This window comes from Colobus angolensis, unplaced genomic scaffold, assembly GCF_000951035.1.
Source record: "Colobus angolensis palliatus isolate OR3802 unplaced genomic scaffold, Cang.pa_1.0 Scaffold28, whole genome shotgun sequence".
Taxonomy (NCBI): Eukaryota; Metazoa; Chordata; class Mammalia; order Primates; family Cercopithecidae; genus Colobus; species Colobus angolensis.
This window is the reverse complement of record NW_012116043.1, coordinates 5,673,292-5,695,312: the sequence shown is the minus strand read 5'-3', so window position 1 is coordinate 5,695,312 and position 22,021 is coordinate 5,673,292. Positions and strand designations below refer to the sequence as shown.

General features: G+C 41.4%; 2 protein-coding genes across 5 annotated transcripts in view; both read right to left on the bottom strand.

The window, feature by feature from the left end:
* The window catches only part of ZCCHC8 (zinc finger, CCHC domain containing 8), a 33,389-nt gene extending 31,805 nt beyond the window's left edge, over window positions 1–1,584 (bottom strand). Inside the window, 1 exon segment of the mRNA XM_011948486.1 lies at window positions 1,156–1,584. Within this exon segment, the coding sequence (XP_011803876.1) occupies window positions 1,156–1,356 (201 nt within the window). The 5' untranslated portion in view covers window positions 1,357–1,584.
* Window positions 1,585–5,444: 3,860 nt separating this feature from the next.
* RSRC2 (arginine/serine-rich coiled-coil 2) overlaps window positions 5,445–22,021 on the bottom strand; it is a 21,673-nt gene continuing 5,096 nt past the window's right edge. Inside the window, exons 3-11 of one of the 4 annotated variants that reach the window (XM_011948485.1) lie at window positions 21,612–21,655; window positions 20,737–20,814; window positions 19,076–19,288; window positions 17,450–17,653; window positions 15,328–15,450; window positions 11,767–11,846; window positions 9,006–9,235; window positions 7,665–7,754; window positions 5,445–6,429 (exon numbers count right to left, since the gene is read on the bottom strand). In XM_011948485.1, coding sequence (XP_011803875.1) covers window positions 6,250–6,429; window positions 7,665–7,754; window positions 9,006–9,235; window positions 11,767–11,846; window positions 15,328–15,450; window positions 17,450–17,653; window positions 19,076–19,288; window positions 20,737–20,744 — 1,128 coding nt within the window. In that variant the 5' untranslated portion in view covers window positions 20,745–20,814; window positions 21,612–21,655 and the 3' untranslated portion in view covers window positions 5,445–6,249. Of the gene's footprint in view, window positions 6,430–7,664; window positions 7,755–9,005; window positions 9,239–11,766; window positions 11,847–15,327; window positions 15,451–17,449; window positions 17,654–19,075; window positions 19,289–20,736; window positions 20,815–21,611; window positions 21,656–22,021 lie in introns of all 4 variants that reach the window. The other 3 variants (XM_011948482.1, XM_011948483.1, XM_011948484.1) reach the window with 3 other exon arrangements.

Genomic DNA, 22,021 nt, shown 5'->3' with positions numbered 1-22,021 from the left:
CCCGCTAATTTTTTGTATCTTTAGTAGAGGGAAGGTTTCACCCTGTTGGCCAGGCTGGTCTCGAACTTCTGACCTCGTGATCCGCCCACCTCGGCCTCCCAAAGTGCTGGGATTACAGGTGTGAGCCACTGTGCCCGGCTTCAATTTTTGTATTTTGAAAATTTTCCTCACAATGTGGAGGAAGATGACATTCTGAAAAAGTAAATCGGGCTTCAAAAACCTCAAAAGCTGATATCCTGGCTGGGCGCGGTGGCGGGTGCCTGTAATCCCAGCTATTTGGGAGGCTGAGGCAGGAGAATCGCTTGAACCCGGGAGGCGGAGGTTGCAGTGAGCTGAGATCGCGCCACTGCACTCCAGCCTGGGCGACATAGTGAGACCCCATTCCCCCACACCGTCCCCCCAAAAAAGCTAACATACCAGTCACTTTCAGTTCTCCTTACAAATTTTAAAAGGAAAACTACCCGAACCAAAGTTATCTATCTACGTATAAAACTCTTAAGAATGTAAAAAAACATACTAGCAAATAAAGAAAAATCTGCAATCTTGTAACTCAAGTCTAACAGAAACTTCTTTGGCGCGTTTTCCCCAAGGTGCTGCAAAGCATCTTCAGCACAGAAGCGAGCTCCGACTGGAAGAACTCTAAAATTAATCCCCAATTTTAATCAAGCAATTAACCAATTATCTCAGCACACGCGGATTCCTTGAGGTCTCCAACTCTGCATTCTGGGACCACTAGCGTTTGCCCCGGTATAAAAACTGATCCCGTGTCTAAGCAGCCGGTATTTCATCACCTACAACTATAACATGACGGCACAACTTGAGCGTGGCTGCAAAATATGAAACCTTATCACGACCTCAAAAAGAGGCGGACAAGCAGGGGCCTGTGTACAATCTGTCAGGTGAGCAGCCTAAAATAACCCTAAACCCGGGTGGGAGGCAAGAGTGGGTCTGGTCAGGAGACGGCCTCCCTGAGGGTCTGCGCCGAGGCGCCGGGGCAGCCTGCGCGCCCCGAACCCTAGACTCTCGGCCCGCCGGCAGGTGACAGAAATCACTTGGAATTCTGGCCCTCCTGGAATTTCCGCCCGCGCCGTCACCCTCGCCCGGCGCTGCCCCGGCCCCACGCCCGGGTGACAGGGCCCAGCGAGCGGGAAGGATATTCTCGGCGCGGAGCTGCTCGATGGTCTCCTCGCACTGCCGAAGCCGCTCCCGTAGCTCCGCGTCCCCGACCCCATTTTCGTCCTCCTTGTCGCCGTCCTCGTCCTTGAAGCGAGTGTGAACGGGCTTCGGAATCGACTCCTCTGGGTGGTCGAACGGCTCGAACAGCTCTAGATCGCCAAAATAAACCTCCGCCGCCATTTTGGGCTGTGGAAAAGATTCGAGAAGAGGCGGAGCCGACCAACAGGGCTGGGGGACGAAGGTTGGAATGCGCCACCACTCTCCAGAGCTCTGGCCGCGCGGAGCCACCCGCTAGGGTTTTGTCCAGACGCAGGCCGCGAAAGCTGCACACAGAGCGGGGCCAGTCGCTAGAGACTACAACTCCCAGAATGCAGCGGGGCCTATCGGGGATAGCGATTGCCCCGAGTACGGCATGCTGGGACGTGTGGTTTCTAAGCGACTGGCACTCATTGTCTGCATTGCATCCTGGGATTGGTGCTTTTTGAAACGTGAAGAAAGCCGGAGTAGGTCAGAATGCGCTAAAGCAATATGGAGCCAGGGGGCGGTGGTTCACGCCTGTAATTCCAACCATTCCGGAGGCCGAGGCGGGAGGATCACGTGAGCCCAGGAGTTGGAGACCACCCTGGGCAACAGAGCGAGACCCAGACACTACAAAAAGAAATATAAAAATTAGCTGGGCGATTGTAGTCTCAGGTACTCGGCAGGCTGAGGCGGGAGGGTCCCTTGAATCCAAGAGGTCGAGGCTGCATTGAGCCCAGATGGCGCCATTGCACACCAGCTTGAGCGACAAAGCAAGACTGTCTCAAAAAGAAAAAGAAAAACAAAAACCAGTATGAGATGTTCCTGTTAGGCAACTAAGGCTGAAAAATCAGAGCACGACACATAGCTTCCTCGCAGATTCTGGTGTGCATGCCACACCAGAGAATAACGAACTCCATAGCCCGAAAGGGAACGGAATAAAAATAAATATAAAAGAGAATAAGAAACTCCAGCTTTGCTAGAGATGACTGTTGTAGATACAAGTTAGTTTATTGAGTTTGCTTCGTTTTTAATGTAGGATTAGCTAGATTCGACTATTTTAGTCTGTTGAGGCTTTCTGTGGTTTCTCTTGTTCAATCACTTGTTCATTCAATCACATTATTTATTTACACCTTCAATGGGCACTTGTTTAAGACTTGAGTAGGCCGGGCGCGGTGGCTCAAGCCTGTAATCCCAGCACTTTGGGAGGCCGAGACGGGCGGATCACGAGGTCAGGAGATCGAGACCATCCTGGCTAACACGGTGAAACCCCGTCTCTACTGAAAATACAAAAAACTAGCCGGGCGAGGTGGCGGGCGCCTGTAGTCCCAGCTACCCCGGAGGCTGAGGCAGGAGAATGGCTTAAACCCGGGAGGCGGAGCTTGCAGTGAGCTGAGATCCGGCCACTGCACTCCAGTCCAGTCCGGGCGACAGAGCGAGACTCCGCCTCAAACAAACAAACAAACAAAAAAAGACTTGAGTATGCAAGAGTAACCACAATAGAGTAATTCCTCCTCTCACAAAGGCTGTAGTCCACAAAAAGCAACAAAAACCCCATAATTATAAATGTTCTTGGGTCGAGATGGATGTTGGTGGATATTCATCACATAAAGAAATGTGGGCTGGGCGTGGTGGCTCACATCTGTAATCCCAGCACTTTGGGAGGCGGGCGGATCACAAGGTCAGAAGCTCAAGAGGAGCACGACGTCTCTACTAAAAATACAAAAATTAGCCAGGCGTAGTGGCACACTCCTGTAATCCCAGCTACTCAGAAAGCTGAGGTAGGAGAATCGCTTGAGCACGGGAAGGCGGAGGTTGCAGTGAGCCGAAATCGTGCCACTGCACTCCAGCCTGGGAGACAGAGCGAGACTCTGTCTCAAAAAATAAATAAGAAAAAAAAGGTGAAAAACACAGGAAGTTATGAATATTTAACAAACACCCTAGTCTGTGGGAGTCAGTGAAGTGAGGAAGTGAGACTTTAAGGATGGGCCAAGTTAGGGGTGGGCACATGGGAGGATGGAAGGAAGAGTCTTAGGTGTAAGAACCACCATGTTGAGTGAAAAGGGAGGGTGGAGCAAGATGAGGCTGGAACACTACTAGGTCAGTACTCAAAGGCCCTTAAGGAAGCCTCTCTCCATTCACAACATCGGGAAGTCATTTACACATTTTACATTTTTTTGTTGTGGACAACGGGATCTCCCTATATTGCCCAGGCAGGTCTTGAACTTCCGAGCTAAAGCTATCCTCCTGCCTCTGCCTCCCTAAATACTGGGATTACAGGAATAAGCCACTGTGCCTGGCCATTTAAATTTTTTGAAATTTTATTGAGACACAGTCTGACTCTGTCACCCAGGCTGGAGTGCAGTGGCACGATCTTGGCTCACTGCAGCCTCCACCTCCCAGGTTTACTTTCACTGAAAAATCTGCATGAGGCCAGGCACAATGGCTCAGGCCTGTAATCCCAGCACTTTGGGAGGCCCAGGCAGGTGGATCATGAGGTCAGGAGTTCAAGACCAGCCTGGCTGATGTGGTGAAACCCTGTCTCCACCAAAAATACAAAAATTAGCCTGGCATGGTGGTGGGTGCCTGTAATCCCAATTACTCAGCAGGCTGAGGCGGGAAAATCCCTTGAACCCAGGAGACAAAGGTTGCAGTGAGCTGGGATCACACAACTGCACCCCAGCCTGGGCAACACAGACGCACAAAAAAAAAAAATTCTGCATGTAAGTGGACCCTGAAAGTTCAAACCCATGTTGTTCAAGGGACAACTGTCATTTCATCTTTTAATTATTTGCATTTGGCTACTCAAAAAAGAAACTGAAATAGGCCAGGTACTGTGGCTTCACGCTTGAATCCCAGGTAGCACTTTGGGAAGCGGAGACGATGCAGATCATTTGAGGCCAAGAGTGGGAGACCAGCCTGGCCAACAGCCTGAGAACCCCATCTCTACAAAAATTATCCGGGTATGTTGTCATGGGCCTTTGGTGCCAGTTACTCAGGGGAATGAGGTGGGAAGATCACTTGGACCAATATACGTAGATATACATATGTATTTTATTGGACAGTGCTGCTCTAGATGAGCCAAGGACAGGCTCTAACACTCATTATGGTCAGCTCCTAAAATAACTGTAGACAAAACAGGAAGCTTTTGCGTCCACACTGCCTTACAAGGTCATGAACATTTTTAATAATACTGATTTGAAAAGGCAGACCTTAATTGAAAAACGTGATGATCACAAAATGATCCATAGTGTCGTTTCCTTAGAAGGCTTAGATTTGTCACTGAAACACAGTGAAAAGCCATTTTCCCATAGAATTACTGTCTTCTGGGAAAACGAAAGGTTTATTAAAATATATTAAAAATCTTATAATCTGGCTGGGTGAAGTGGATGACACCTGTAACCCCATCACTTTGGGAGCCCTGAGGTGGGAGGATTGCTTGAGGCCAGGAATTCAAGACCAACCTGGGCAACGTAGCAAGACCCTATCTTTACAAAAAATTAAAAACAAGCTAGGTGTGTTGGTGAGCACCTGTGGTCCCAGCTACTCAAGAGGCTGAGGTGGGAGGACTGCTTGAGCCCAGGGGAGCCTGCTGCACTGCACTCCAGCCTAGGACAGAAAGCAAAAAGAAAACACCCCATCACTTGATTTTCATGTATAAGAAAAATATACCTAATGAGCAAGTTGGCAGGACTCAATTCCAACTTTTAAAATAAGGCTTGTCAATCTTATTCCTATAGTCTTCCCTGATTGTAATGTGCTCTCATACTGTGATGTTTTCCAAAGGAAAGCCAAATCTTATTACTTTGTTGTAACGAAGTAAATTAACTTGAAGTTTGCAGGGCTCCTCCACCCCTTAGTTCCAGATTTATGCTCAATCTAGTAACAAAACATTTTCTAGGCCGGGTGCAGTGGCTCATGCCTGTAATCCCAGCACTTTGGGAGGCTGAGGGTGGATCACCTGAGGTCAGGAGTTCAGGACCAGCCTGGCCAACATGGTAAAACCCCATCTCTACTAAAAATATAAAAATTGGTCGGGCATGGTGGTGGGCCTGTAATCCCAGTTACTTGGGAGGCGGAGGTGGAAGAATTGCTTGAACCTGGGAGGCAGAGGCTGCACCCAGCCTAGGCAACAGAGCGAGACCCTGTCTCAAAAACAAAAATGAAAAAAATTTTTCTAATATTTTAGTATTTTAGTCTATGCTGGAGAAGACTCCAAAGGGATAATGAGCAAAAAGCATACAAAGAACTTGTCATAAGGCACTTTATTAAAATAAAAGTGCTTACATCCCTTTAATGCATTAATCTATTTCCTGAATAACACATGTAATATTTGACAAATACTGAATACCAAGTCTGTCCCTTATAATAGGAAAACATACTATTTTAATAAGTTTTCTCCTCCCCCCTTTTACATTTTTGCTCACCATGGTATTGCCTGTAGTATAGTTAACTGGCCTTAAAAAGGGCCGGGGTGGGGGTGATTTATAGCTAGTGTTTTCTAACAGCAATTGCCAAATGCTACAGAAACCATAAAACAAATTCAAAGAAACATCCCAGGTAACTTAAATTAACACCAGTTTTGAGAAAACCATTTTTATTATCATCACCACCCAGCTTATCTGTGCTGGATTATGTACCAAATGGCCAGATCTTCTAAAGTACATCTACATAACATTTCTTTCATGTTTCAAGAGATGAAAATAACTGTACAAGGTTAAGTACAAAAGTACACAAGACAGCGGACACGAAAAAATCCATGTATGAGATTTTATCCCCACCTGCAGCTTTTATATATTTGAAAAGTAGAATTCATGAACTAAAAAATATTGTCCTTCTATAGTCCTGTCAAGTTTAATGGAAGTGGGTTTAACCTGATTACAACACTAACACCAGTATCACTGATCTGATATTTACAAAAATTTGTATTTTTCAATAAATTAAAGTCAATGCAACACCCATGCAAGCTAGAATGCTAGCTGTTTGGTGAACAAGGACCTGGTGACATCAGAATAAGAAGTCTATAAGTCCCAAACTTTACAAGTGTCATCATTTTCAAACTGCATCCATTCCTCGCATTGAAGATGTGAAACCCAAACCCATTCCTCTTTGTGTGTGAGTCTGTGATCTTGCCATTTCATACTGAGCATCTAAATTTCGAAACACTTCTTCCTGTTGCTTCAGAGTCTTGTAACTTTCTTCATCAACTGAGCTACACCCAGCTTCATCTTCACTCTAAAGATCAGACATAAAACATTACAATAAATTCAGATGGAGATAAATATTCTCTCACTTGACACTATTTTTTATTTATTTATTTTTTTGCCCAGTCTGGAGCGCAGTGGTGCCATTCTTGGCTCACTGCAACCTCCGCCTACCGGGATTAAGCAATTCTTATGCCTCAGCCTCCCAAATAGCTGGGATTACAGGCACACGACACCATGCCCAGCTAATTTTTGTATTTTCAGTAGAGAAGGGGTTTCACCATGTTGGTCAGGCTGGTCTCGAACTCCCCAACTCAGGTGATCCGCCCACCTTGGCTTCCCAGTGTGCTGGGATCACAGGCGTGAGCCACCATGCCTAGTCCCAATTTTTGTATTGTCAGTAGAGATGGGGTTTCACAATATTGGTCAGACTGGTCTCGAACTCCTGACCTCAGGGATCTGCCCCCCTCGGCCTCCCAAAGTGTTGGGATTACAGGTGTGAGCTAGACTGACACTATTATTAAATCATACTTTTGGCTGGGCGCAGTGTGGCTCACGCCTGCAATCCCAGGACTTTGGGAGGCTGAGATGGGTGGATCACCTAAGGTCAGGAGTTCAAGACTAGCCTGGCCAACATGGTGAAACCCCGTCTCTACTAACAAAACAAAACCAAACCAAAACAAAAAAATATATACTTTTGGGATGTGTATTTGATCTCAATGACTTAATTTCCATTCATTATTAAACACCTCCATAGTACAAGGCAATGTTCTTTCTAGGTCTGGAATATAGCAGGGTGTAACAAAAGTTAACTTCGGTTTAGTAGGTTGGAAAAAATATAGTATGTAGAAGAAGTCAGGGTATAAATGCCACAGAGGAAAGCAAAATAGAAAATGGGGATGGAGGCTGGGCGCAATGGCTCAGAACTGTGATCCAGGGCTTTGAGAGGCCGAGGTGGAAGGGCTGCTTGAGCCCCAAAGTTTGAGGCTGCAGCAAGGTATGATTGCACCACTGTACTCCAGTCCCAGTAACAGAGCAAGCAGAGCAAGACTGCGTCTCTCTCACTAAGTGTGTGTGTAGGGAGGATAGTGGGTAGGGGAGATGGGAATGTTTCAGAATGGGATTGCTTGTTGTTTTACAAAAGGTGGTGGGAAAGAACTCAAACACTGACACCTGAGCAAAGATCAGAACTAAGAAAATGAGGGAAGATTACTGCAGGACGGCTAACAGCTAATGCAAAGATTCCCTGGCACATTTGAAACTCACCTTAATACCCATCAACTTCCTAAATTTGACATTTTGGTCCTTGTTTCCAAAATTCAATTTTTCCCATATTTCAGCAGATTGGGATTTGTCCTGTTAAGAAACATTAAACTTTAACACATGTAAAATTTAAATATATTTTTTAGGACATGAAATATCTCAACAATGTCTCAATGAAAAAAACAAATAGCATGGATGGCATTCAATCAATGTAAGTTTAATTATTTCAAGACTTAAGAAACCATAAAGCAAAGAAATATAAGAGGTTGGTTATTACTCCTGTAATCCCAGCAGTTTGGGAGGCCGAGGCGGGCAAATCACCTGAGGTCAGGGGGTTGAGACCAGCCTGGCTAACATGGTGAAACTCCATCTCTACTAAAAACACAAAAAGGTAGCCTGGCGTGGTGGTGGGCACCGGTAGACCCACGGGGGTCTCAGGAGTCTGAGGCAGGAGAATTGCTTGAACCCGGGAGGCAGAGGTTGCAGTGAGTCGAGATCACGCCACTGCACTCCAGCATGGGCGACAAGAGCGAGACCCTGTCTCAAAAATAATAAAAATAAAAAAATGGATTCTTTTCCTATCATAGGCCTTTTTTAACATGCAATTTTTGCAACTGCATATGCCATCTGCAATTAATGTCATTTGTCATTGCAAATAATGTAAAAAAAAAAAAAGTACTTCACCTATGAAAAATCCTAAACCAAAGTAGTCTCTTTTCCTTAATACTATGGTAATATTAGTTTTCTTTGAAAGCTTGACTTCAATCAATTATGTTTTATTTTAGTATTAACAACTGGCAAATAAGACTATCCTAGCTTTTTATTTTGAGACAGGGTCTCAACTCTGTCCCCGAGGCTGAAGTGCAGTGGCATGTTTTTTTTTTTTGAGATGGAGTTTCACTGGAAACTCACTCACTACAACCTCCGCCTCCCAGGATCAAGTAATTCTCCTGTCTCAGCCTTCCAAGTAGCTGGGATTACAGGTGCACATCACCACGCCTGGCTAAGTGGCATGATCTTGGCTCACTGTACCCGGTGCATAACAGGCTCAAGCGATTCTCCTGCCTCAGCCTACCATCACACCCAGCTAATTTTTAAATTTTCTTTTCAGTAGAGACAGGGTTTTGCCATGTTGCCCAGGCTGGTCTTGGACTCCTTGTCTCAAGTGATCCGCTCGCCTCAGTGTCCCAAAGTGCTGGGATTACAGGCATAAGCCACCCACGTCTGGCCATCCCAGGTTCTTAGAAAGGTAAGCCCAAAGTAATCTTTTTCAATCCAAATTTGTTTTTCTAAGCAATTACTAATTAGGAATAAATGATAGAAGAGCAGAATAAGAGAACTTACCCCTTCTTTCTTGCCCTGCCAAAGCATTTTCCTTTTTTTCTCTTGTTCAGCAAATTTCATTGGATTCACAGCTGCTGGGTTATAGTAGCTAGGAACAGCTATTCCTGTCTCTGCCAAAGCTTTAGCTTGCAGGGCTGCCATCTGAGCTGCCATGGCTATCTGAGGTGTTACTTGTGTTCCCGATGCCAACAGGGCAGCAACATTGAGAACAGAACCTCCAGTAGCTGCAGCTGCTTGAAGAGGGTATAAAAATGGTTTTTAAAACATAGACAAACCTCCAGATTACATTAACAAACGATTTATAAAAAGCTATGAATGTGCAAAAAGGTAGGATTTTCACAAAATACAAGGAAATGACTGTGTATTAGCTCACAAGTAAGTTTTTAGCAAACACTTACTGTGTTTATCGATGGACATATTTCTGCATAAACCCTTGATATACATAAAAACCATTTATTGCCAGGCGTGGTGGCTCACGCCTGTAATCCCAGCACTTTGGGAGGCCAACATGGGTGGATCACCTGAAGTTGAGTTCAAAACCAGCCTGACCAACATGGTGAAACCCCGTTTCTACCAAAAATATAAAATTAGCTGGGCGTGGTGGTACATGCCCGTAATCCCAGCTACTCGGGAGGCTGAGGCAGGAGAATCACTTGAACCCAAAAGGCGGAGGCTGTGGTGAGTCAAGATTGCACCATTGCACTCCAGCCTAGGCAACAAGAGTGAAACTCCGTTATCAAAACAAAACAAAAACCCATTTATTTACTTTGAGGACAGAGAATTCTGCAAATAGTAAGAAGGTACGATTTCAGTGGAAATGAACTAGTGTCTCTAAGGTATGCTCACAAAAAAATAAAACCTTGTATTTTTTTTAATTTATGAAATATTCTCATGGACATTTTGTTTGATGCTCACATCATATACCTGAAAAACAGTATGTAGGTAAGGCTGGTCGCAGTGGCTCACGCCTGTAATCCCAGCACTTTAGGAGGCCAAGACAGGCGGATCACAAGGTCAAGTGTTTGAGATCAGCCTGGCCAACATAGTGAAACCCCATCTCTACTAAAAACTACAAAAAAATTAGCCGGGCGTGGTGGCAGGCGCCTATACTCCCAGGTACTCAGGAGGCTGAGGCAGGAGAATCACTTGAACCCCAAAGGTGGAGGTTGTAGTGAGCCAAGATCGTGCCACTGCACTCCAGTACGGGCTACAGTATGAGCCTCTGTCTCCAAAAAAAAAAAAAAAGAGAACAGCATGCAGGTATTATGCTAAGGCCAAGTTGTTCAATAAAGCCCTGGTATTTCCACTGTGATTGAGGCAGTCCTCTGTAAACAAAGACATCTCTGATTACCTATTTTTGTCAGTCCAGAATATAACCTTAAAAAGTTCTTAACTTACCAACATTATGGGAACCAGAGTTATGAAAGATTGTAATGATATATTAAAAACAAAATGGCTATTTGTAAACCTTTGGAGTTTCAAATAAGTGCTACTGTTTACCAGGAATGTAAACAACAACAAAAAACCATCTTCCAGATTAAATTTCATGCCAAATCAATAGTAAGCTCTTGGTCATAATTTTCTTTTCTTTTCTTTTTGTGAGACAGGGTTGGCTCACTGCAACCTCTACCTCCTGAGTTCAAGCCTCCTGAGTAGCTGGGACTATAGGCGCATGCAACCACGCCTGGCTAATTTTTATATTTTTAGTAGAGACGGGGTTTCGCCACGTTGGCCAGGCTGGTCTTGAACTCCTGACCACCTGCCTTGGCCTCCCTAAGTGCTGGGATTACAGGAGTGAGTCACCGAGCCAGGCCTGATACTTTTCAAAATCTGTCATGTTTGTTATGTCTAAAAACTTGATTTCTTGAAAGATAAATACGTATTTCACATCAGTTCACTTTCTTGCACAAACTGCATTTCCAAAATGGTAAAAGATATCTGGGGCCGGGTGTGGGTGGCTCACGCCTGTAATCCCAGCACTTCGGGAGGCCGAGATGGGCGATCACCATGGTCAAGAGATCAACGCCATCCTGGTCCAACATGGTGAAAACCCGTCTCTACTAAAAATACAAAAATTAGCCAGGCGTGGTGGTGTGCACCTGTAGTCCCAGCTACATGGGAGGCTGAGGCAGGAAAATCACTTGAATCCAAAAGGCAGAGGTTGCAGTAAGCTAAGACCATGCCACTGCGCTCCACCTCGGGCGATGGAGCGAGACTCTGTCTCAACAACAACAAAATCTGTTGTGATGACTACAGTGTTACATAAACAAAAATACTCATTACTAATTTATCAACAAAAATTATCCACATGGACCACATCAGAAACAAGCTACAAAACACTTAAGTAAGAAAACACTAAAATAAACTCTTACAGTGTACTGATGGGAAGTAAGAATCATAGGTGATTTTCTTCCTATTATTTTCTATATTTTTCAATTTTTCTACAAAAAGCATGTCAAACTTAGGCTGGGTGCAGTGGCTCATGCCTGCAATCCTAGCACTTTGGGAGGCTGAGGCAGGAGGACCGCTTAAGCCCGAGATCAAGAATAGTCTAGGCAACATAGTGAAAGGTCCTCTCTACAAAAAGTAACTAAGAAAACAACTAGCCATGCATGGTGATGTGGGCCTGTAGTCCCAGCTACTTGGTAGGCTGAGGGGGGAGGATCACAGAGTAACAGAGCAAATCCCTGTCTGAAAAACAAAAAAACCTGAAAGAGTTCAAATTGAGATGACTAAAAAAGAATTAAAAAAAAAAAATTACCTGCAGCTATTTCTTGTTGTTTTTGTTTTTCAACCATTTCCTTTTCTCGCTGCTCTTGTAATTTCTTTGCCCTTTCCAACCTGCAAAAATAATTTCAATAAATTTAAAATAACACAATATAAAACCATTATGTATATATCTCTCTATATGTGCATGTACAGAGACAAGCCAATTTCCATAAAATTTTAAATTTTTAGCATCCCTCCGCCACTGATAACCCATATGTGAAGAAAAAGCAATCATTCTTAAGATAGTATAAGTCACATTTGAAGAATACAACAACAGTGGTTTTAAACATTTTTGAATTGACTAGTCAGAAATGGGCATAGTTTTTATATGCAGTTCCAATTAACAAGTGAAAAAAAATTACATCTTGCAAGTAACATTGAAAGCTGAGTAAATTTTAGAGCATGGTAAGTAGTAAATAAATTTACAGAATTATCTAAATGTTTCTTGAGGGAGAACAAACCAGCAAATCAAGACATTCAGATAATTTTTTATATTAAACAGCCCTTAGTGAAGTCTTCAATTTAATAAAAATCAAAAAGTCAAAACTAAAAGGTCAAGCAAACCTTGCCATTCTCTGTAATCTAATAAAATGGGAGGAAAACCTCTCTAAATTAGGAAATTACTTCTAGCAGTTGAAGAAATTTATCATTTGCAAAGGAACTGGTAACATGAAACACAAATTCATCGCAAAACAAAAATGAATTTTTTTTTTTTTTTTTAGACAAGAGTCTCGCTCTGTCGCCCAGGCTGGAGTGCAAAGGCATGATCTTGGCTCACTGCAACCTCAGCCTCCTGTGTAGCTGGGATTACAGGTGCGCACCACCATGCCCAGCTAATTTTTGTATTTTTAGTAGAGATGGGGTTTCACCAACGTTGGTCAGCCTGGTCTCAAACTCCTGACCTTATGATCCGCCCACCTTGGCCTCCCAGAGTACCGGGATTACAGGCGTGAGCCACCGTGCACGGCCCAAAATTGAATTCTTGTTCATTCTATTCACTCTATTAAATGAGTAGGGTGCATACTCATTAAATTCACTAAGGAGAGTATGCACACTAAACAAGCTATATGTTAAGTTTACTCTTTCTATATAGCAAATAACAAGTAACATTATCTTCACAACGAATTCCTGAAAGAGAAACTCTTTACTACATAAGGATTCCCTCATTTATCAATCAAGCCAAATGCCACTAATGCCCTCTGTAATGTAGTATAAAGGGAACAGGAAATTTAACAAGCTATAATTTTTATTCCCTTTTATGAAGCACATATGCATGGAAGGCATAGCATAGCATAGGCTTGATTTTGTCCTTGAGAATAAAAGTCTATAAATTAGGAGTAACAATAAAATGTAGGTCACAGGCCGGGCAACGTGGCTTATGCCTGTAATTCTACCACTTTGTGGGAGGCCAAGGTGGGAGGACTGCTTGAGGCCAGCAGTTTGAGACCAGCTTGGCCAACATGGCAAAACCCTTCTTTATTAAAAAGAAAACAAAAATTAGCTGGGTGTGGTGATGTGCATCACTAATCCCAGCTTCTTGGGAGGCTGAGGCACCAGAATTGCCTGAACCCAGAAGGCAGAGGTTGCAGTGAGCCGAGATCGCACAGCTGCACTCCAGTCTGGGCAACAGAGCGAGACTCTATCTCAAAAAAAATAAGTAAATAAAATAAAATAAAAAAATAAAAAAAGTAGGTCACAGATCTGAAATCTATTTCCTAAACAGTTTTAAATCCCGACATTTAAGACCAAAAAAGAAACCAATATAAAAGGTCCATACATGGTAGTTTCTTATTAACAAAAAAATTCTCCAGATTTCAAGGTAGTAAATAATCTGATATTCTGAAATTAAAGGACTACATTTAAAACTTTATCTGAAAGATCACCAAGTAGTCTACATCAATGAAATGTTAGATGCTATTAACAGCTTCACTTTAAAAAAATCCAAAAACGCAAACAGGTTAGACTTACGGCATTCAAGTAAATAACTTAAGGGCTTAAAAAATATTTGTCAGAGTTAATGAAATTACAATCCAGTATAAATTAAATCCGATTTTATAATAAATTATTTCCTAATCTACTGATACTAGTTTTAGAAAGACGGTATGAGTGACTACAACTGGTTGCATTAAAATGTCCATTGAAGATTTGGAATTAATACCATTCACTAAGGTGAATGGAAAGAAGGGGTGAGCTCACACTTTTGCTGCTGTTCAGCTGCAGTTTCTGTCAGGCTGGGTTCCCAGGGCAGCACATCAGGTTACATTGTGTTACCAGCCTGGGCAACATAGGGAGACCCCGTCTTCTCTACAAAAAATACAAAAATTAGCCAGGCATGCCTGTGATCCCAGCTACTTGAGAGGCTGAGGTGGGAGGATTGCTCGGGCCTAGGAATTCAAGGATGCAGTAAGCCGTCATCATGTGCCACTGCACTCCAGCCTGGGCAGGACCCTGTCTCAAAATACAAAACACCTTAATTTTGTAAAGAGAGAAAAAAAACAAAATCTACAAAGTCTATTTTTCAAAATATGGGAAATGCTGCAAACAAGTGCTTGGATTTCATTTTAGTTTTTGCCTCTCTATGAGGCAGTTCTTTGAATAGTTTTGCAGATTTCAATATATAGCCGCGCTGTGTGTGGTTGCACCATTACTCATCTTTGAAACAGCAGAAAATTTATTTTTGTGTGTGTGTGTGTGTGTGTGTGTGTGTCTTTTTTGAGACTGAGTCTTGCTCTACTGCCCAGGCTAGAGTGCAGTGGTGTGATCTCAGCTCACTGCAACCTCTGCCTCATGGGTTCAAGCAATTCTTGTGCTTCAGCCTCCAGAGTAGCTGTGATTACAGGTACCCGCCACCATGCCCAGCTGATTTTTATATTTTTAGTAGAGACGGGGTTTCACCATGTTGGCCAGACTGGTCTCCCAACTCCTGACCTCAAGTGATCCGCCCGCTTCGGCCTCCCAAAATGCTGGGATTACAGGCGTGACCCACTGCACTCAGCCAAAACAGCAGAAAATTAAAACAAAACAAAACAAAACAAAAACACAATGATCTCCCATAGTTATCAGGAATAAAACTTACAAGATCAAAGAAACTGGCTTATAATGTATTATCTGTTATTTGCCATCTTCAAAATAATAATATTGACAAAATTTTACTTACTGTTTCAGGTATTTTGTCTATTTGAGGGAGAAAAACAAAAAGTAAAGGAAAAGTCATCTTAGATGAGAAAATAATAGTTCTTGAACCAGATTTAAGACTCAAAAAAAAAAAAGTTTCAAATGCAAACTGAAAATATTTGGGAGTCTAACTTTGAGAAAAATGAAATCAGTCAAATCACAAAGAAAAACACAGAAATTGTAGACATCTCAATCTTTTAGTTGTGCAAATGTTTATGAGAATTAAACTATTTACATAGTTCTAGATCACAAATATGCCACCATATTATTAGATTTAAGTATGTAAATCATTCTCTTACTGAAAGCATACATCTTATCTACACAATTGAGCATTTATTTAAAGGTGAACAGGAACAAATGAATTAAGAAATATACACACCTTCTAGCTAAAGCTTCTTGTGCATCCATTGCTGTGTTTCTGCCTCTGAAGGGAGGTGGACTTGGAGTCCGGCTTAAACTTCTGCTAAATCTTCTTGGCTTTTCAATTCTCTTCTTTCTATCTCTGTGGTAAATCATATTTCATGTGTCAAATTATGGTGAATCATAACTATTTTGTTAATAAGAAATCAATTACATTTACATAGTTCAACAAAAATCTCAATGATACAAAAACATTTACATTTTGAGATGCAAAAAATTTAAACATCTCTGTTACAGCTGAACTCACTGGAAACAATTGTTTCCAACTCCCTCATCCCTTAAGAGACAGGGTCTCACCATGCTGCCCAGCCTGGCCTCCGGTGATCCTCCTGCCTTAGCCTCCAGAGTACACAGGTCTACAAGCATGCCCCATTGCATTTGGCTGTTTCCAATCTTTTGCAAAGTATATCCAATGTTTCAAAAGCTAGCCTTATACATTAGTCATTTTGCGCTTGTGTAGGTCAATATGTACACCACAGGAATCATTCCTACATATTTTCATCTATAGTGAATTTGTAGGTATTTTTCAAAAACAAAAAGTTATTAACCACTAAAAACTAGATGTCTGGGTGGCTCATGCCTATAATCCTAGAACTTTGGGAGGCTGAGGTGGGCGGATCACCTGAGGTCAGGAGTTCAAGACCAGCCTGGCCAACACGGTGAAACCCCGTCTCCACAAAAACACAAAAATTAGCCATGCATGATGGCGGGTGCCTATAATCCCAGTCACCCAGGAGGCTGAGGCAGGAGAATCGCTTGAACCCAGGAGGCAGAGGTTGTAGTGAGCCAAGATTGTGCCACTGCACTCCAGTCTGGGCGACAGAGTGAGACTCCATTTCAAAACAAACAAAAAAACTAGATGTCAGTGACCAAAAAAGCACTTAAAAAAAAATTTCTTAATTGGTAAGGTTCAAATTAGTAAACTACTACAAACTAGAACCAGAGTAAAAATTCATACTGATTTAATAAAGATCAAACAAGTGATAAAGCATAAAAACCAAGTTACTATATAAGTACAGGTCCCTTTTTAAATGTGTATTTCAATCTTTCACACATCGACCTAAGTTGCAATAAATTAACAAAAGAGTTAGTATTCTACTGTCTTATGTAAACAAGCAGAGAATAATGCATTCGTTGAAGAACATTTATAATTAGTTTTCCTCCTGTGCTCTTTATTGTACACTTCTTATCTCAGCAAAGCCTCCTCCCACCAATCAAGATAATCTAAATTGTGTTCATTTACAAACAGAATCTGAGGTAGTTTGCACAATACAGTGGGTTAAGCACATGGATGAAATTTGCATTTAGACATATCTGAAACCTGGTCCTGGCTCTAGCACTTAATGATATTGTTTTGGAATTCTGGGGCGTATTTCTTAAACGTCTTTAAGCATGATGGACTTAACCTTTCAACATGGTTCTTCTGAGAACTAGATGAGCTAACACAGGCAAAGAGTTCTAGCATACAGCATATGGTAAGTATGCAAAATAGATTCCAGTTGTTTGTGAAAATAAAATAAATACAGCGAATCCAGTGTTGAACCAACTGAATTTCTTTTGTTAAGACAGGATTCACTCCTGTCACCCAGGCTGGAGTGCAATAGCATGATCTTGGCTCATTGCAATCTCTGCCTTCTGGGCTCAAGCGATTATCCCACCTCAGCCTCCCAAGTAGCTGGGATCATAGGTGTGTGTCATCATGCCAGGCTGATTTTCGTATCTTTTGTAGAGATGGGGTTTCACCACATTGCCCAGGCTGGTCTTCAACTCCTGGGCTCAAAAAATCTGCTCGCCTCGTTGGGATTACAGGTGTAAACCACTACATCTAGCCAACAACTGGATTTTAATAGGCCTATTCATACTTGCATTTCGCAAGAGATTTATCAATCACACGAGAATATTTGTGAATGCTATTCAAGTGGCTAGGTCTGTTCTTCATATGTTAGGTAATGACTAAAATAATTTTACTATAATCTATACATAAAATTGTGACCCACAATTTTAATATTCTCTTACTGAGAGAAGATAAATGGACTCTCTGAGGTTCCTATTAAATTTTATGCAGGATGATGGTCACCTACCGACTCCTACTCCTTGTCCTACTCCTGCTTCTAGTCCTATGCCTGTGTCTTGATCTTGAGCGTGAACGAGACCTGATCCGCCGTTTCCTTTCCCTGCTTCTGGATCTTGATTTCTTCCTCTCTCTGCTTCTGGATCGAGATTTCTTCCGCTCCCTACTCCTGGAACGAGACTTCTTCCGCTCCCTGCTTCTACTACGATGGCGTCTGAAATTAAAGTGCACAAATTTGTAATTACTTAAGCGTTGTGCTGTTTCACTTATATCCATTATGAATTAATCATCTGTAGCAACGCAAATAAGACAAGCAAGTAACTGCACTATATTATTTACAGAAAAAAGTGAGATTTTCAAAGGAAATAAACTAAAAATGAACTCGTCATTTTGTTTGATAATTTGTCCTAGAACATAGTAAAGCTATTAACATGTCAAAAGTGTTCAATGCATTTTACCCAAATTTAAGCTTCCATTTAATACTCTTCCCACAGTAGTTACAAAGCTTAATACTTCAGTTTATCTACTGAAAATTTTAGTCTGATACCACACACACCCCACAGGATTCTCCAAAAAATACCCCACCAAAAACCATTCACAAATTTGAGCTGTGGTCCAGTTTCTCAAAAATCTTTTTATCTATACTCCAACATCAAAAAAATCTAATTGCAGTCTAGCAGCAAACACCTTCTACATCACATCGATGATGGAAAAGGACGGTTTATTGGCTTAAACCACACAGTTTAACAATATGATTTTTTCAGTGCCAGACAGATTAAGTGGTTAAAAATCTCAGCTGGACAGAGTGACTCACTCCTGAAATCCCAGCACTTCAGGAGGCCAAGGCCGGCCGGCACACTGCTTGAGCCCAAGAATTTGAGAACAGCCTGCACAACACGGCCAAAACCCAGCTCTACAAAAAATACCAAGAGATTAGCTGGGTGTGGTGGCGCATCTCTGTGGTCTCAGCTGCTCAGGAGGCTGAGGTCGGATCACTTGAGCCCTGGAGGCCAAGAGGCTGCAGTGTGCTGAGAGCACACCACTGCACTCTAGTTAGGACAACACAGAGACCATCTCAAAAAAGAAAATCTAGGCCGGGTGCGTTGGCTCACACCTGTAATCCCAGCACTTTGGGAGGCTGAGGTGGGTGGATCACCTGAGATCAGGAGTTTGAGACCAGCCTGACCAGCAGGGTGAAACCTCATCTCTACTAAAAATACAAAAACTAGCCAGGCATGGGTAGCACATGCCTGTAATCCCAGCTACTTGGGAGGCTGAGACAGGAGAATTGCTTGAACCCAGGAGGCAGAGGTTGCAGTGAGCTGAGATCACGCCGCTGCACTGCAGCCTGGGCAATACAGCGAGACTCTGTCTAAAAAAAAAAAAAGAAATCTAGGCACTTAGTTGAGATTTAGTCATCCCTTATCCCCCATTTTTGGAAACCATTTTTGCATGATGAGAAAGCAAAGCACAAAGCCCAAAGGAAAACGACGACGACAACAACACAAACCCAAATAAACGAACAAAAAAAACTCCCTAATTACGATTTTATTTTGGGTGTTGCTGGGTTGATGAGAAACTTTATGTAACTCATATCTTGTTAGAAGGTACTAAATTATAATACAAAATGACTTACCTTTCACGAGACCTAGATCTTGAGTGACTTCTGCCTCTTGATGACTTTCTTTCTTTGCGTTTGTGCCTGTCCTCACCATTTTCAGATGAATTTAGTCGTTCTCTTCCTTTATCAGAAGAATGTTCTTTGTCATTATGTTCCTCAGACTTGTGTTTCTTAGAGGATTTATCTTTGGATTCATGTCTTCTTGCCTGTTTTAAGAAGAAGTTGGTTCTTTCAGGAAAATAGTGCAACAAAGAGAGTTAGTATGGGTATCAGTAGACAAAAATGTTGTGATGCAACATTAGTAACCTTAGGAGTGTGTGGCAAATAAAAAAAAATGATCTAGTTTCACATCACCCAAATGTTGCAGATGTAATTACTATTTTTTTTTTTACTATAAACACCCAAAATGTAGTTCCTCCCCAAAATATTTTCAATACTACAACAGAAATGATTTTTAAAGTTGAAATATTGAAAAGCCATTACGCCAGACAAAAGAGGAATCCCTTATGTTTATCTAAAAGAATACAGACCATGTATATACATCAACTTCTAAATCCAGAATACATAATATTAAGTAATGGAGATAATGACACAAAAAGTGCACCAGAAACGCATTTCAATTAGTATAATTATTACTAAGTACTAATATTTTCTATAATTTCAAATTATTTTACACAGAGATGCAGTGTCCCTTTTATAGTTATACTGCCTGCTACATCCTCTACAAGACAGCTCTTGATTTTCCTCCCAATGTCTAAACTGTGAAGGAATCACTTTTCATCTTGCAGTATCCCAATAGGCTTGGAGGAGTATTACATTTCATGTACCTAGGGTAGAAATGGCAACTGTATGTTTTAATTTTAAAGAAACCAAACTAGGTATAACAATTAATCCACGTGCCATCACACAATACATACTGCCCCCATACTTTAAATAAAGACCAAGGCCTTCACATGTGCATTCAGAGACTCAGCTAAAATTAACTGCATAATCAAGTCTCATCCTACCAAATACCAAAGTAGAAGTGCTACATACTATAGTTCCCTACAGGAAGACCTGTCAAATTCATCTTGTAGCTAAAGCTTAAAATCCTAGACATCTCTGAATCACTAAATTTTAAATCTGGAAGGAAACTCACATCCTCCAACTTAATCCCTTTATTTTATGTACAACTAACATCTAAAGTTACAAAGCTACATGGGTGAGCCGAACCTATATCCCATATTTTTCTGATGCCCAGGCTACCACTTTTCCACCGTAATAAGACACTACTGTTTCCCAAAAGGCCATAGCATGTTTCTTTCCACTCACGATTAATGTTTCTTAGAAATAAAACTTGGCCAATCATTTTGGAACATGCATGATGATACAGCTGAAAATGATCATAGTATGTAATTTATTATTTGCAGACAAATAAGAGACCTGGAGACACAACTAAATTTTAGTTTCATTGCCAGTTCTCTATATGAGCTTAGAAAAGAAATTTTTCTTGGTTTTGCTATAAAGAGGCAGACTGGAAAAGTCTTAAGTGGTTAAACTTCTAAAGGTTTTAAAGTTTATTTCAAACCAGTTTTTCAAACATAACATTACTATTAATTTATAAAAAAAACATTAAAACCCTTAACTGATTTAAGATATATTTAAGGGAAATAGGAGTTTGAATGACTAATAGTTACCTTATCATGAAGTAGGCTTATTATTTTGCTATCTGAGTCTGCAGCGTCTTCAGTTCAGTCTCTTCGCGCATTAGCACGCTGAGTATGATTTATTATAGAAATGTTATCATGTGAGCTAAACAAAATAGTCATTTTCACAAAAACTCTCCTAAATTAAAAATTTAACAGAGCTTCCATTAGGGGAAGAGGTGAAGTCCCTGCCCACACTTGTTTTAGAAGTCCCTTGCCCAGCCCCCACAACTCTTCTTCCTTTCTGGCTAATACTTCTACTCTTACTTATTGGCTCATTCCTGTCTTCTCAGGTGGGTGAACAAGTAACTCCTCTGCAATAGAGCTGTTGCCTTTCATTTTCCTCAAGTTTTGGTGTCACCGCCACCTTTTCAGCTGTCCCTCACTCAAACCTTTATTTCAAAATTCAATACTATTAGGGAAACTGAACTAGTTTGCAAAAGAAAAAACTCCTGTTATCATTCATAAAGAAAAAGCAGTCCACAGATATCTAGGGTATTGCTATGTAAAGATGATTGCTGTTTAAAAATCCTGAGCAACTCTCAGGCACCAGGAGACTCGGGACCTCAAATTAATGGAAGCTCTGTGTGACAGGCCTAAAAAAACCAATCATATTCTTCACATGAAATTTTTATTGTGAGTATTTTCACAACATAATAAAATTAAGGTTTTGAAGGTACTTTTCACATAAACATCTTCTTCAAAAATGATGAATAAAAGTCATGCTTATTTTATAACCCAATAAACCTTTTAAATTTCAAGTTTGGTACTTACCTTGACAAATGTCTTATACTCATACAAATCTTTCTACCAGACACTTTATGTAAGTATTTTAAAGTACCTATTCACTACAAAGTGTTAATTACCTCTTTGCTTCTGCTCCGGCTCCTGTGTTTTCTTCCTTCATTATCTGTGAATACACACCAAAATATTCACCATAAACAAAGTTGGAGAAACATCTCATCTCAAAAAACTCAACGCTGGAGAAAAATGACTCCCATTAGTCTTCTTCCAATAACTAATTTTTTTATGGCACAGGTGGGATTATTCTACATTAATACAACACATATGTGAAACAAATCAAGAAACCTGAGCAAACCAGGATATAAAGCAGCTTAGATACATCTTTTAAACAGTCATAGACTTTTAGTATTTTACATACATTCTGACCAGCCCATCTAGTTTCCTAGTCTATAGCAAATTCATAAGGGGGTTTAGTAGAGAGAGGTAAGCCATTAAGAAAAATAAAAACAAGGCCGGGCGCAGTGGCTCACAC